Genomic DNA, 12240 nt, shown 5'->3' with positions numbered 1-12240 from the left:
CTGGTGGACCATTACCAATAGACCCATTTCCCAGATGTGTCATGAAAAGCCATCAGGTTTCGTCATCAGAAACCTCTTAATTTGCCTAGCAGTGGCTACGATCACATGCAACTTTAAATGGAGATCATGCAAGTTAACAAACATGTTGTCACATGGTTATCGAGCTAGCAAGCCAGCGAGACAAGGTAGAATATCATAACTAGAGCTAGATAAAGCCCGGTAGAATAATATACTTGTTGAACATAGCTATAGCCATCAGTCTTGTGTGTTTTCATGGTCATCGCTCACTGTTAAGTTTGTCAAGATCACGACTTTAGCGTTAGGGTCCTTCTTAAATTGCGGTAGCATTTGCTTACCTTGCCTTTGCAGCCATGAAAAACACTTTAAAATGACAAATAGTTACAGATCATACATGTTTTTGTTTATGTCGAACTGATTATCAATAACACAACATAATGCAAGTCCTTTATACTGCAAAACCGTATGTTTATGCATTGTTTAAAGTGCTTAGGGAAGGCAAATTGTCTTGTCTCGGTAGTGATGTGTAGAGTTGTAGTGACATGTTTTGGGGATTTAGAGATATCTATCTATTATTTTGAATGCTAGAAAGTGAACAAATGTATTTAATATATTGTATTGATAAAAAATAACAAGGCTATTAATAAAATAACTATTTTATTTACTAGTATAGTGTTTCCCTCAGTTTTATGTTATTGGTGTTACCGCCTTGAAAATAACTCATTACAAAGATATACAAGGACCTTGAGCATTCTCTCCAGTAGCAAACTGTTATCATGGGAGGGGTCTATAATTATTAGCTAATCACACCTTTTACTATGTCATAAATTTGAAGATTCCATGTCACGCCCTGACCTTAGTTATCTATGTTTTCTTTATTATTTGGTTAGGTCAGGGTGTGACAAGGGTGGTTTGTTTAGTTTTTGTATTGTCTAGGGTTTTTTCTAGTCTAGGTGTTTATATGTCTATGGTTGCCTAGATTGGTTCTCAATCAGAGGCAGCTGTTTATCGTTGTCTCTGATTGGGGACCATATTTAGGTAGCCATATTCCTTGGGTATTTTGTGGGTTGTTATTCTATGTTTAGTTGCCTGTTCTGCACTAGCCATATTGCTTCACGGTTCGTTTTGTTGTTTTGTTTAGCTCTGTTCAGTGTTCTCTCTTTTATTAAAGAGTTATGTTCGCTTACCACGTTGCGCCTTGGTCTCCTCAGTGCAAGGGAACTATGAAGCACTCATAGTGTAAAGAGACAGGGTAGAGGCCAAACATGATTCTAGTGATTCTAGTGCTGGTTATTGACAAGGCATGTGACTGGTGGCCTTCAAGTCTTTATGACACCAGTTTCTTTATGGAAGAGGAAAGTGTGACGACATGGTCACCCATTAGAGAAGGAAGTGTGTGTGTGTGGTTTGGTGTGGTGTGGTGTGTGTATCTGTGTGTGTGTGTGTGTGTGTGTGTGTGTGTGTGTGTGTGTGTGTGTGTGTGTGTGTGTGTGTGTTAAGGCTGGCTGGATGTTATCATTGGGCTAGTGCTTCCCTGTCCCTCTCGTTTCCTCCATATTTGCTGACCCCGTTCATCCCGGAAGAAGGCACTGCACCGGAATGTCCGCTGAGTCAGCCGAAAGAAAAGGAGAGAAAGTGAGAGACAGAGACAGAGAGAGGGCATGTGGCATGGGAGGATAGGAGGTCTTTGACCTCTCCAGGCCTGTAGGAGTTTGACACAGAGGGACATAGGGACAAGAGGAAGTACTATAGAAAAGGTCTACTCGTTCTCTGTGTTCTGATGTGTTTGTCCAGTCCTTCTTCCTCTCAATAGTACAGGCCGATGTCTGCCCAACTAACTAACAGTCCTACGTGCCAGACTCATGGCACTCCACCCCAGTGTCTGTCAGAGATATAGTGGCTGTGGGAAGGGACCCCGCTTACAGTTTGTCAATGAAAATGGATAGAATAAGACAAGGTTTCTGATCTGCACGTATGCTTTGAAACCTTGTCTTCTGACCACATAAAAGGAAGGAGTAGGATAATATTTGAGATTCTAGTGTGACTCACAGTTTAGATGACCGGCGAGGCTGTTTGATTATAGCCCCCGAAAGCAGAAGTCTGGGGATATAAAAAAGAAAGGGGATAAAAAGCAACACTGCACTTCTTTTACTGGTAACCATTAGTCAGCCGAACCACAACCGACACAATCATATGGTGTCTTGACCATGTTGCTGGACAAAAAATATTGAGTGTGTGTGTGTGAGTGCATTAAGCTCCCTCTCAGTTTTAATGCTGCTTTTTGCTAGAAACGTTATGATCTACCAGTGGTCTTTCCCAGGGGTCACTTGGTCACCAAATGTGTCCTCAAACAGGAGTGACTCACACTTACCTGTAACAATAATGACAATGTGTAAAGTGGTAAAGCGTGGACACTGTATTTGCCTGTCATAAAGATAACTTTACACTGTCATAATAAGCATGACATTACCAATAATAACATCTTATTTAACTAGGCAAGTCAGTTAAGAGCAAATACTTTTTTACAATGACAGCCTACCCTGGCAACACTGGGCTAATTGTGCACCGCCCTAGAGGACTCCCAATCACGGCCAGATGTGATACAGCCTGGATTCGAACCAGAGACTGTAGTGATACCTCTTGCACCGAGATGCAGTGCCTTAGACCGATGCGCCACTCGGGAGCTTCTGTCAAGCTATGACACCTAACAACTCAAATACATGTCTTTAATAGACAAGGTTTGAGTTATCTTACACTATAAAACCAAGGCCTAGAAAAGGACTTACAATAAAGTTTCTACCATGGTTTCTGGTTTAACAGTGTCTGATGTGGTCTCATAAGCGACTATGGTGCCTTAATTGTGTAATTATGTCACAAGAGAGAGAGTCATGTGACTTCAAAGGCTCTATGTTGTCAGGGCAACAGCTTAAAAAGTCATGTTTACACAAGGTTGAGTTTGTCTGTGTAATGGTTGTGAAAGCTGTCACAATGTTTGGAGCTGCATCTATTGATCCAGCCATTTTGTATATAAGCTTACAAGATGGCGCCGACAGACTTTGTTTCTAGCAAGGTACTGTTAGACATTGACTGCACTGCTGGAGCTAGAAACACAAGCATTTCGCTGCACCTGCTTAAACATCTGCTAATCTGTGTACGTGACAAATAAACTTTGATTCGATTTTTATCTTTGGAGTGGAACATCCCTTTAAGTTAATAAATTATTCTTATTAAAGATGTATATTATTATAAAGACCTCTGGGACATTTTCTGGAGCAGTTTGGAGATTGATTAAGATTGTAGCGAGAATTAAGTGAGTGGAATCCTGAAAGCTAAACTAATTTATACAGAAGACAACTATAAGGAAAAAATATGCTATTGCATTCCTGCTGTAATTGTCTCTTAGTTGAACCAAGGGTACAACAGCACCGTACCTGGTCAGCAATGGTTTCACTGGCTGGTCACATATTATGTTATGGCATACAGTGCCTTCGGAAAGTATTCAGACCCCTTGACTTTTTCCAAATTTTGTTACGTTACAGCCTTATTCTAAAATGGATTACATTTTTTTAAATCCTCAGAAATCTACACACAATAACCCATAATGACAAAGCGTAAACAGGTTTTTAGAAAATTTTGCAAATGTATTAAAATAAAAAAACACACATACCTTATTTACATAAGAATTCAGACCCTTTGCTATGAGACTCGAAATTGAGGTGCATCCTGTTTCCATTGATCATCCTTTAGATGTTTCTACAACTTGATTGGAGTCCACATGTGGTAAATTCAATTGATTGGACATGATTTGGAAAGGCACACACCTGTCTATATAAGGTCCCACAGTTGACAGTGCATGTCAGAGCAAAAACCAAGCCATGAGGTCGAAGGAATTGTCCGTAGAGCTCCGAGACAGGATTGTGTCGAGGCACAGATCTGGGGAAGGGTACTAAAACATTTCTACAGCATTGATGGTCCCCAAGAACATAGTGGCCTCCATCATTCTTAAATGGAAGAAGTTTGGAACTACCAAGATTCTTCCTAGAGCTGGCTGCCCGGCCAAACTGAGCAATCGGGGGAGAAGTGCCTTGATCAGGGAGGTGACCAAGAACCTGATGGTCACTCTGACAGAGGTCTAGAGTTCCTCTGTGGAGATGGGAGAACCTTCCAGAAGGACAACCATCTCTGCAGCACTCCACCAATCAGACCTTTATAGTAGAGTGGCCACTCCTCAGTAAAAGGCACATGACAGCCCGAGTGTTCCGAAAGGCACCTAAAGACTCTCAGACCATGAGAAACAAGATTCTTTGGTCGGATGAAACCAAGATTGAACTCTTTGGCCTGAATGCCAAGCGTCACGTCTGGAGGAAACATAGCACCATCCCTACAGTGAAGCATGGTGGTGGCAACATCATGCTGTGGGGATGTTTTTCAGCAGCAGAGACTGGGAGACTCAGGTACAGAGAGATTCTTGATGAAAACCTGCTCCAGAGCGCTCAGGACCTCAGACTGGTGCGAAGGTTCACCTTTCAACAGGACAACGACCCTAAGCACACAGCCCAGACAATGCAGGAGTGGCCCATCCAGAGCCCGGACTTGAACCTGATCGAACATCTCTGGAGAGACCTGAAAATAGCTGTGCAGCAACGCTCCCCATCCAACCTGACAGCGCTTGAGAGGATCTGCAGAGAAGAATGGGAGAAACTCCCCAAATACAGGTGTGCCAAGCTTGTAGCGTCATACACAAGACGACTCGAGGCTGTAATCGCTGAAAAAGTTGCTTCAACAAAGTACTGAGTAAAGGGTCTGAACCAGTCTTTGCTTTGTCATTATGGGGTATTGTGTGTAGATTGATTAGGGGAAAAAACAATTTAATCAATTTTAGAATAAGGAGGAAAGGGGAAGAGGGAGAGGGCTAGGGGACAGGGGGAGAGACAGTCGTGAGAGAGAGAGGGGGTGGGGAGAGAGGAGGGAGAGGGCTAGGGGACAGGGGGAGAGACAGTCGTGAGAGAGAGGGGGGGTGGGGAGAGAGGAGGGAGAGGGCTAGGGGACAGGGGGAGAGACAGTAGTGAGAGAGAGAGGGGGTGGGGAGAGAGGAGGGAGAGGGCTAGGGGACAGGGGGAGAGACAGTCGTGAGAGAGAGAGGGGGTGGGGAGAGAGGAGGGAGAGGGCTAGGGGACAGGGGGAGAGACAGTCGTGAGAGAGAGAGGGGGTGGGGAGAGAGGAGGGAGAGGGCTAGGGGACAGGGGGAGAGACAGTCGTGAGAGAGAGGGGGGGTGGGGAGAGAGGAGGGAGAGGGCTAGGGGACAGGGGGAGAGACAGTAGTGAGAGAGAGAGGGGGTGGGGAGAGAGGAGGAAAGGGGAGAGGGCTAGGGGACAGGGGGAGAGACAGTAGTGAGAGAGAGGGGGGGTGGGGTGGTGGGGAGAGAGGAGGGAGAGGGCTAGGGGACAGGGGGAGAGACAGTCGTGAGCGAGAGAGGGGGTGGGGAGAGAGGAGGAAAGGGGAGAGGGCTAGGGGACAGGGGGAGAGACAGTAGTGAGAGAGAGGGGGGGTGGGGTGGTGAGGAGGGAGAGGGCTAGGGGACAGGGGGAGAGACAGTAGTGAGAGAGGAGGTAGAGATAATAGTGGGATAAGGGAGAGAGAGAGAAGGTAAGAAGACTGAGAGACATACATGAGGTGAGGGACATTAGTAGGCCCTAATGGAGTGAGAGTATTTACGGTTGGGTGACCTCACCAGCCTCCCATGCCAATAGTTATGTAATGGCACATTGGGGGGTGGGGGGGGGTGTGTGTGTTAACCCCTTGCTCACTTACCCCCCAGTAAAGTAGAAAGACTGAAATGGCACGCTGAAAGCGTACACTCCATGCTTGATGTGTTTATATGCCCTTGTCTCTATATCTCATGGGTAGCTAGTTTGAAACCATACACACCGAAATAAAACATGCCTTATTACAATGGGGACCAGGTGTGTTAACACCTGACCATGGTACACAGTTTTCATCAAACATATTTGTTAACATCATCTCTCTGTCACTCTCTCTATGTCTCTCTATGTCTCTCTCTCTGTCTCTCTCTCTGTCACTCTCTCTATGTCTCTCTATGTCTCTCTCTCTATGTCTCAATTCAATTCAATTCAATTCAAGGGGCTTTATTGGCATGGGAAACATGTGTTAACATTGCCAAAGCAAGTGAGGTAGATATTATACAAAAGTGAAATAAACAATACAAATTAACAGTAAACATTACACATACAGAAGTTTCAAAACAATAAAGACATTACAAATGTTATATTATATATATACAGTGTTGTAACAATGTACAAATGGTTAAAGCACACAAGTTAAAATAAATAAGCATAAATATGGGTTGTATTTACAATGGTGTTTGTTCTTCACTGGTTGCCCTTTTCTTGTGGCAACAGGTCACACATCTTGCTGCTGTGATGGCACACTGTGGAATTTCTCCCAGTAGATATGGGAGTTTATCAAAATTGGATTTGTTTTCAAATTCTTTGTGGATCTGTGTAATCTGAGGGAAATATGTCTCTCTAATATGGTCATACATTGGGCAGGAGGTTAGGAAGTGCAGCTCAGTTTCCACCTCATTTTGTGGGCAGTGTGCACATAGCCTGTCTTCTCTTGAGAGCCATGTCTGCCTACGGCGGCCTTTCTCAATAGCAAGGCTATGCTCACTGAGTCTGTACATAGTCAAAGCTTTCCTTAAGTTTGGGTCAGTCACAGTGGTCAGGTGTTCTGCCACTGTGTACTCTCTGTTTAGGGCCAAATAGCATTCTAGTTTGCTCTGTTTTTTTGTTAATTCTTTCCAATGTGTCAAGTAATTATCTTTTTGTTTTCTCATGATTTGGTTGGGTCTAATTGTGCTGTTGTCCTGGGGCTCTGTGGGGTGTGTTTGTGTTTGTGAACAGAGCCCTAGGACCAGCTTGCTTAGGGGACTCTTCTCCAGGTTCATCTTTTTTTGTTTTTTTCTCTATGTCTCTCTCTCTGTTTCTCTCTCTATGTCTCTCTCTCTATGTCTCTCTCTCTGTTTCTCTCTCTATGTCTCTCTCTCTCTCTATCTCTCTCTCTATGTCTCTCTCTCTGTCTCTCTCTCTATGTCTCTCTCTCTATGTCTCTCTCTCTCTGTTTCTCTCTCTATGTCTCTCTCTCTATGTCTCTCTCTCTATGTCTCTCTCTATGTCTCTCTCTCTGTCTCTCTCTCTATGTCTCTCTCTTTATGTCTCTCTCTCTCTGTCACTCTCTCTATGTCTCTCTCTCTGTCTCTCTCTCTATGTCTCTCTCTCTATGTCTCTCTCTCTATGTTTCTCTCTCTATGTCTCTCTCTCTATGTCTCTCTCTCTATGTCTCTCTCTCTCTGTCTCTCTCTCTCTATGTCTCTCTCTCTGTCTCTCTCTCTCTATGTCTCTCTCTCTGTCTCTCTCTCTCTATGTCTCTCTCTCTCTGTCACTCTCTATATGTCTCTCTATGTCTCTCTATGTCTCTCTCTCTCTGTCACTCTCTATATGTCTCTCTATGTCTCTCTCTCTGTTTCTCTCTCTATGTCTCTCTCTCTATGTCTCTCTCTCTATGTCTCTCTCTCTGTTTCTCTCTCTATGTCTCTCTCTCTATGTCTCTCTCTCTATGTCTCTCTCTATACGTCTCTCTATGTCTCTATGTCTCTCTCTATGTCTCTCTCTTTATGTCTCTTTCTCTCTGTCACTCTCTCTATGTCTCTCTCTCTCTGTCTCTCTCTCTGTCACTCTCTCTATGTCTCTCTCTCTATGTCTCTCTCTATGTCTCTCTTTCTATGTCTCTCTTTCTATGTCTCTCTCTCTATGTCTCTCTCTCTATGTCTCTCTCTCTATGTCTCTCTCTCTATGTCTCTCTCTCTATGTCTCTCTCTCTATGTCTCTCTCTCTCTATGTCTCTCTCTCTATGTCTCTCTCTCTATGTCTCTCTCTCTATGTCTCTCTCTCTATGTCTCTCTCTCTGTGTCTCTCTCTCTGTGTCTCTCTCTATGTCTCTCTCTCTATGTCTCTCTCTCTATGTCTCTCTATGTCTCTATGTTTCTCTCTCTATATCTCTCTCTCTATGTCTCTCTCTCTATGTCTCTATGTCTCTCTCTCTATGTCTCTCTCTCTATGTCTCTCTCTCTATGTCTCTCTCTCTGTTTCTCTCTCTATGTCTCTCTCTATGTCTCGCTCTCCCTCCAGCTGGGCTTTGCTGACCTCAACATGGCGGAGTTTGCTGGCTCAGGCTCCACTGTGCGCTGCTGTATCCTCGAGGGCTACGACACTAAGAACACTCGTCAGGACAACTCCATTCTCAAGGTAACCACACACACAAACTCACACGTTCACATGAGCTTATCGAAACCCCATGTGCAAAGATGTGTCCTTTGTACACGTGGTGGCGAAACCCAGAGAGCAAGACCATGTTGAGACTTGTTCAGGAATGGTTCAGGTTGAATAAACAGTTTGCCTTCCCACTAGGCATTGGATAGGTATTTGCAGGGCCCCTAAATGGTTATCTGATGGATGAATAGAAAGATATTGCCAGGTGCCCCTCTCTTGGCTTATTTCTAACCTGACTCTTTTATATAGCTTACTCACATACCATACATACTTTCATTTGACCATAGAAACATTGTATTACATTGAGGAAGTGAACGGTAGTTATTCTACTACAAAGGCTGCAGTGTTTTGTTGTAACAATATACAATGATGTTGATGGTGATTATGTTGATGATGATAATGTTATTACAATTTTTTCTAGGTTACTATTGGAATTACACTTTTGTCGGGGGATCCTTGCTTCAAAACGTGAGTTGGACCTCTGGCGCCACCTTTTGGCCAAAATGTATACCATCAACGTAGCTTGCGAAATAGAGTCTAAAATATAGACTACAAGGAACACTCATAGACCCTCTAGCACTGACCTAGTTCTACAAGATTTCCTCCTCACTCTCATTCAAACTTTGGTTTTCTTAACCTTTGTCAACTTAGTACTTTTCATTCTCTTAGTACCCTTGGTTGTTTAGTACTACTGTGACAAATATGATCAAATATTACTTCATTAATCTGTATTTTCAATGCTTACTTTGAACTTAATTACACAATGACCTTTGACCTTCTAGGCCCCCCAGCACAGCCAAGTCCATCTCGATCCCGGGCCAGGACCCCTCCCTGCAGCTGGACTGTAAAGGCGAGGGCACCGATGCCAACTCAAACCCTCCCCCAGGGGGCGTCATCAGGACATCATCAGGACGGCCCCTCCATCCCAGACTCCCCTCAGCTCCCCTCAACTCTGGTACGACAGACAATCACAGCCAATCACAGTTGACTGTTTACACATTATTTATTTGTATCTATTTAATCGTTTGATTGTCATTTCAATAAGTTGACTCCTGTGTTGTCTATATGGGGTGCCATTTGTAACATGCTACTGTGTATTTTGTGAAAAAGTGTAATTCTGTGCCACAGAAAGCTAACATCATCCTGTGTGTTGTGTTGTGGCTTCAGGTCTACCCGAGCAGTTGGAGCAGAGCCTGCCCAGCCCAGATGAGGTCTTCCACATAGGACACTCCCGGAACTCCAGCTATGCCAGCCAGCAGAGCAAGATATCAGGTCAGTCCGCCTCTTTTGGATTGCCATGTTGTGTATGTTGGTAGGAGACGAGTGAAGCTGCCCTTAGGCGCAGATATTGGGTCTGTTTTGCATTTTCCCCACTAATGGTTAAGGTTAGGTTTAGAGGAGGGGAAGTTTATCCTAGATCTGTACCTAGAGGAAACATCGCACTGGAGCATTTTGACACGGGGCCATAGCTACTCAAGTCAGGGTCTCCATTTGCACATAGATGACATCTTAGCCCTGGACAAACTCAATTAGGTTCCAGTGATTTGATCTAAAAGATACCATGATTTCATGATGGGGGAGGATCATTATGGACAAATAATATCAAGTCTGGCATGGGGTTATATGTCAACCCCGTGTGTGTGTGTGTGTGTGTGTGTCTAATTGACTTGTATGTGTTCCCATCCTCCCCTCTCCTCCAGGGTACAGTACGGAGCACTCTCGTTCCTCCAGCCTAACAGACCTCACACACCGCCGTAACACCTCCACAAGCAGTAGCACCTCTGGGGGCCTGGCCACCCCCACCCAGACCCCCCACGCACACGCACACGCCCTCGCCAACCCCCACCCCCTTGCAGCAGACCCCCAGACAACCGGAGAGCCGGGCACCAAGTGTGAGAGACCCCCGCGGCCACCGCGGCCCATCCTGCTCTCCAACAGACCCTCCAGGCAAGCTACAGCACACACACACACACACACACAAATATACACACACATATTTAAGCAATAAGGCCCGAGGGGGTGTGGTATATGGCCAATATACCACGGCTAAGGGCTGTTCTTAAGCACGATGCAACGCGGAGTGCCTGGATACAGCCCTTAGGAGTGGTATATTGGCCATATACCACAAAGCCCTGAAATGCCTTATTGCTATTATAAACTGGTTACCAACATAATTAGAGCAGTAAAAATATGTTACCACGGCTGACCACCGTGGTATATTAGACCGTATACCACAGGTCATACGGTATACGGTCTAATATACCACGGTGGTCAGCCAAACAGCATTCAGTGCTCGACCCACCCAGTTTATAGAAACACACACATCACACATATACACTGATTTTGAAAAACATTAAGAACACCTTCCTAACATTGAGTTGCACCCCCGTTTTTGCCCTCAGAACAGCCTCAATTCGTCAGGGCATGGACTCTACAATGTGTCGAAAGCGTTCCACAGGGATGCTGGCCCATGGTGACTCCAATGCTTCCCACAGTTGTGTCAAGTTGGCTGGATGTCCTTTGGGTGGTGGACCATTCTTGAGACACACGGAAAACTGTTGAGCTTGAAAATCCCAGCAGCGTTGCAGTTCTTGACACAAACCGGTGCGCCTGGCACCTACTACCATCCCCCGTTCAAAAGGCACTTAAATATTTTGTCTTGCCCAATCACCCCCTGAATGGTACACATACACAATCCTTGTCTCAAATGTTTTAAGGCTTAAACATCCTTCTTTAACCTGTCTTCTTCCCTTCATCTACGCTGATTGAAGTGGATTTAACAGATGACATCAATAAGGGATCATAGCTTTCACCTGGATTAACCTGGTCAGTCTGTCATGGAAAGAGCAGGTGTTCTTAATGTTTTGTACACTCAATGTATATTTGTACACTCAGTGTATATACAGTACCAGTCAAAAGTTTGGACACACCTACTCATTCAAGGGTTTTTCTTTATTTTTACTATTTTCTACATTGTAGAATAATAGTGAAGACATCACAACTATGAAATAACACATATGGAATCATGTAGTAAGCAGAAAAATATATGTTAGATTCTTTAAAGTAGCCACCCTTTGCCTTGATGACAGCTTTGGTCACTCTTGGCATTCTCTCAACCAGCTTCATGAGGTACTCACCTGGAATGCTTTTCCAACAGTCTTGAAGGAGTTCCCACATATGCTGAGCACTTGTTGGCTGCTTTTCCTTCACTCTGCGGTCCAACTCATCCCAAACCATCTCAATTGGTTTGAGGTCGGGTGATTGTGGAGGCCAGGTCATCTGATGCAGCACTCCATCACTCTCCTTCTTGGTCAAATAGCCCTTACACAGCTTGGAGGTGTGTTTTGGGTAATTGTCCTGTTGAAAATCAAATGATAGTCCCACTAAACGCAAACCAGATGGGATGGCGTATCGCTGCAGAATGCTGTGGTAGCCATGCTGGTTAAGTGTGCCTTGAATTCTAAATAAATCACTGACAGTGTCACCAGCAAAGTACCATCACACCTCCTCCTCCATGCTTCACGGTGGGAACCACACATGCAGAGATCATCCGTTCACGTACTCTGCGTCTCACAAAGACACGGTGGTTGGAACCAAAAATCTCAAATTTGGACTCATCAGACCAAAGGACAGATTTCCACTGGTCTAATGTACATTGCTCATGTTTCTTGGCCCAAGCAAATATCTTATTATTATTGGTGTCCTTTGGTAGTGGTTTCTTTGCAGCAATTCGACTTGGTCTTTTACCAAATAGGGCTCTCTTCTGTATACCAACCCTACCTTGTCACTACACAACTTATTGGCTCAAACGCATTAAAGAGGAAAAATATTCCACAAATTAACTTTTAACAAGGCACACCTGTTAATTGAAAT

At 44.4% G+C, this 12240-nt stretch overlaps 1 protein-coding gene across 1 annotated transcript in view; it reads left to right on the top strand.

Annotated features, from left to right (window-relative positions):
• The window catches only part of LOC139544265 (early estrogen-induced gene 1 protein-like), a 76081-nt gene that overhangs the window by 58219 nt on the left and 5622 nt on the right, over positions 1-12240 (top strand). The window contains exons 5-9 of the mRNA XM_071351191.1: positions 8227-8343; positions 8789-8835; positions 9150-9322; positions 9535-9639; positions 10068-10314. Coding sequence (XP_071207292.1) covers positions 8227-8343; positions 8789-8835; positions 9150-9322; positions 9535-9639; positions 10068-10314 — 689 coding nt within the window. The remainder of the gene's footprint in view (positions 1-8226; positions 8344-8788; positions 8836-9149; positions 9323-9534; positions 9640-10067; positions 10315-12240) is intronic.

This window comes from Salvelinus alpinus, chromosome 18 (genome assembly GCF_045679555.1).
Source record: "Salvelinus alpinus chromosome 18, SLU_Salpinus.1, whole genome shotgun sequence".
NCBI lineage: Eukaryota > Metazoa > Chordata > Actinopteri > Salmoniformes > Salmonidae > Salvelinus > Salvelinus alpinus.
This window is presented reverse-complemented; position numbering and strand designations above follow the sequence as displayed.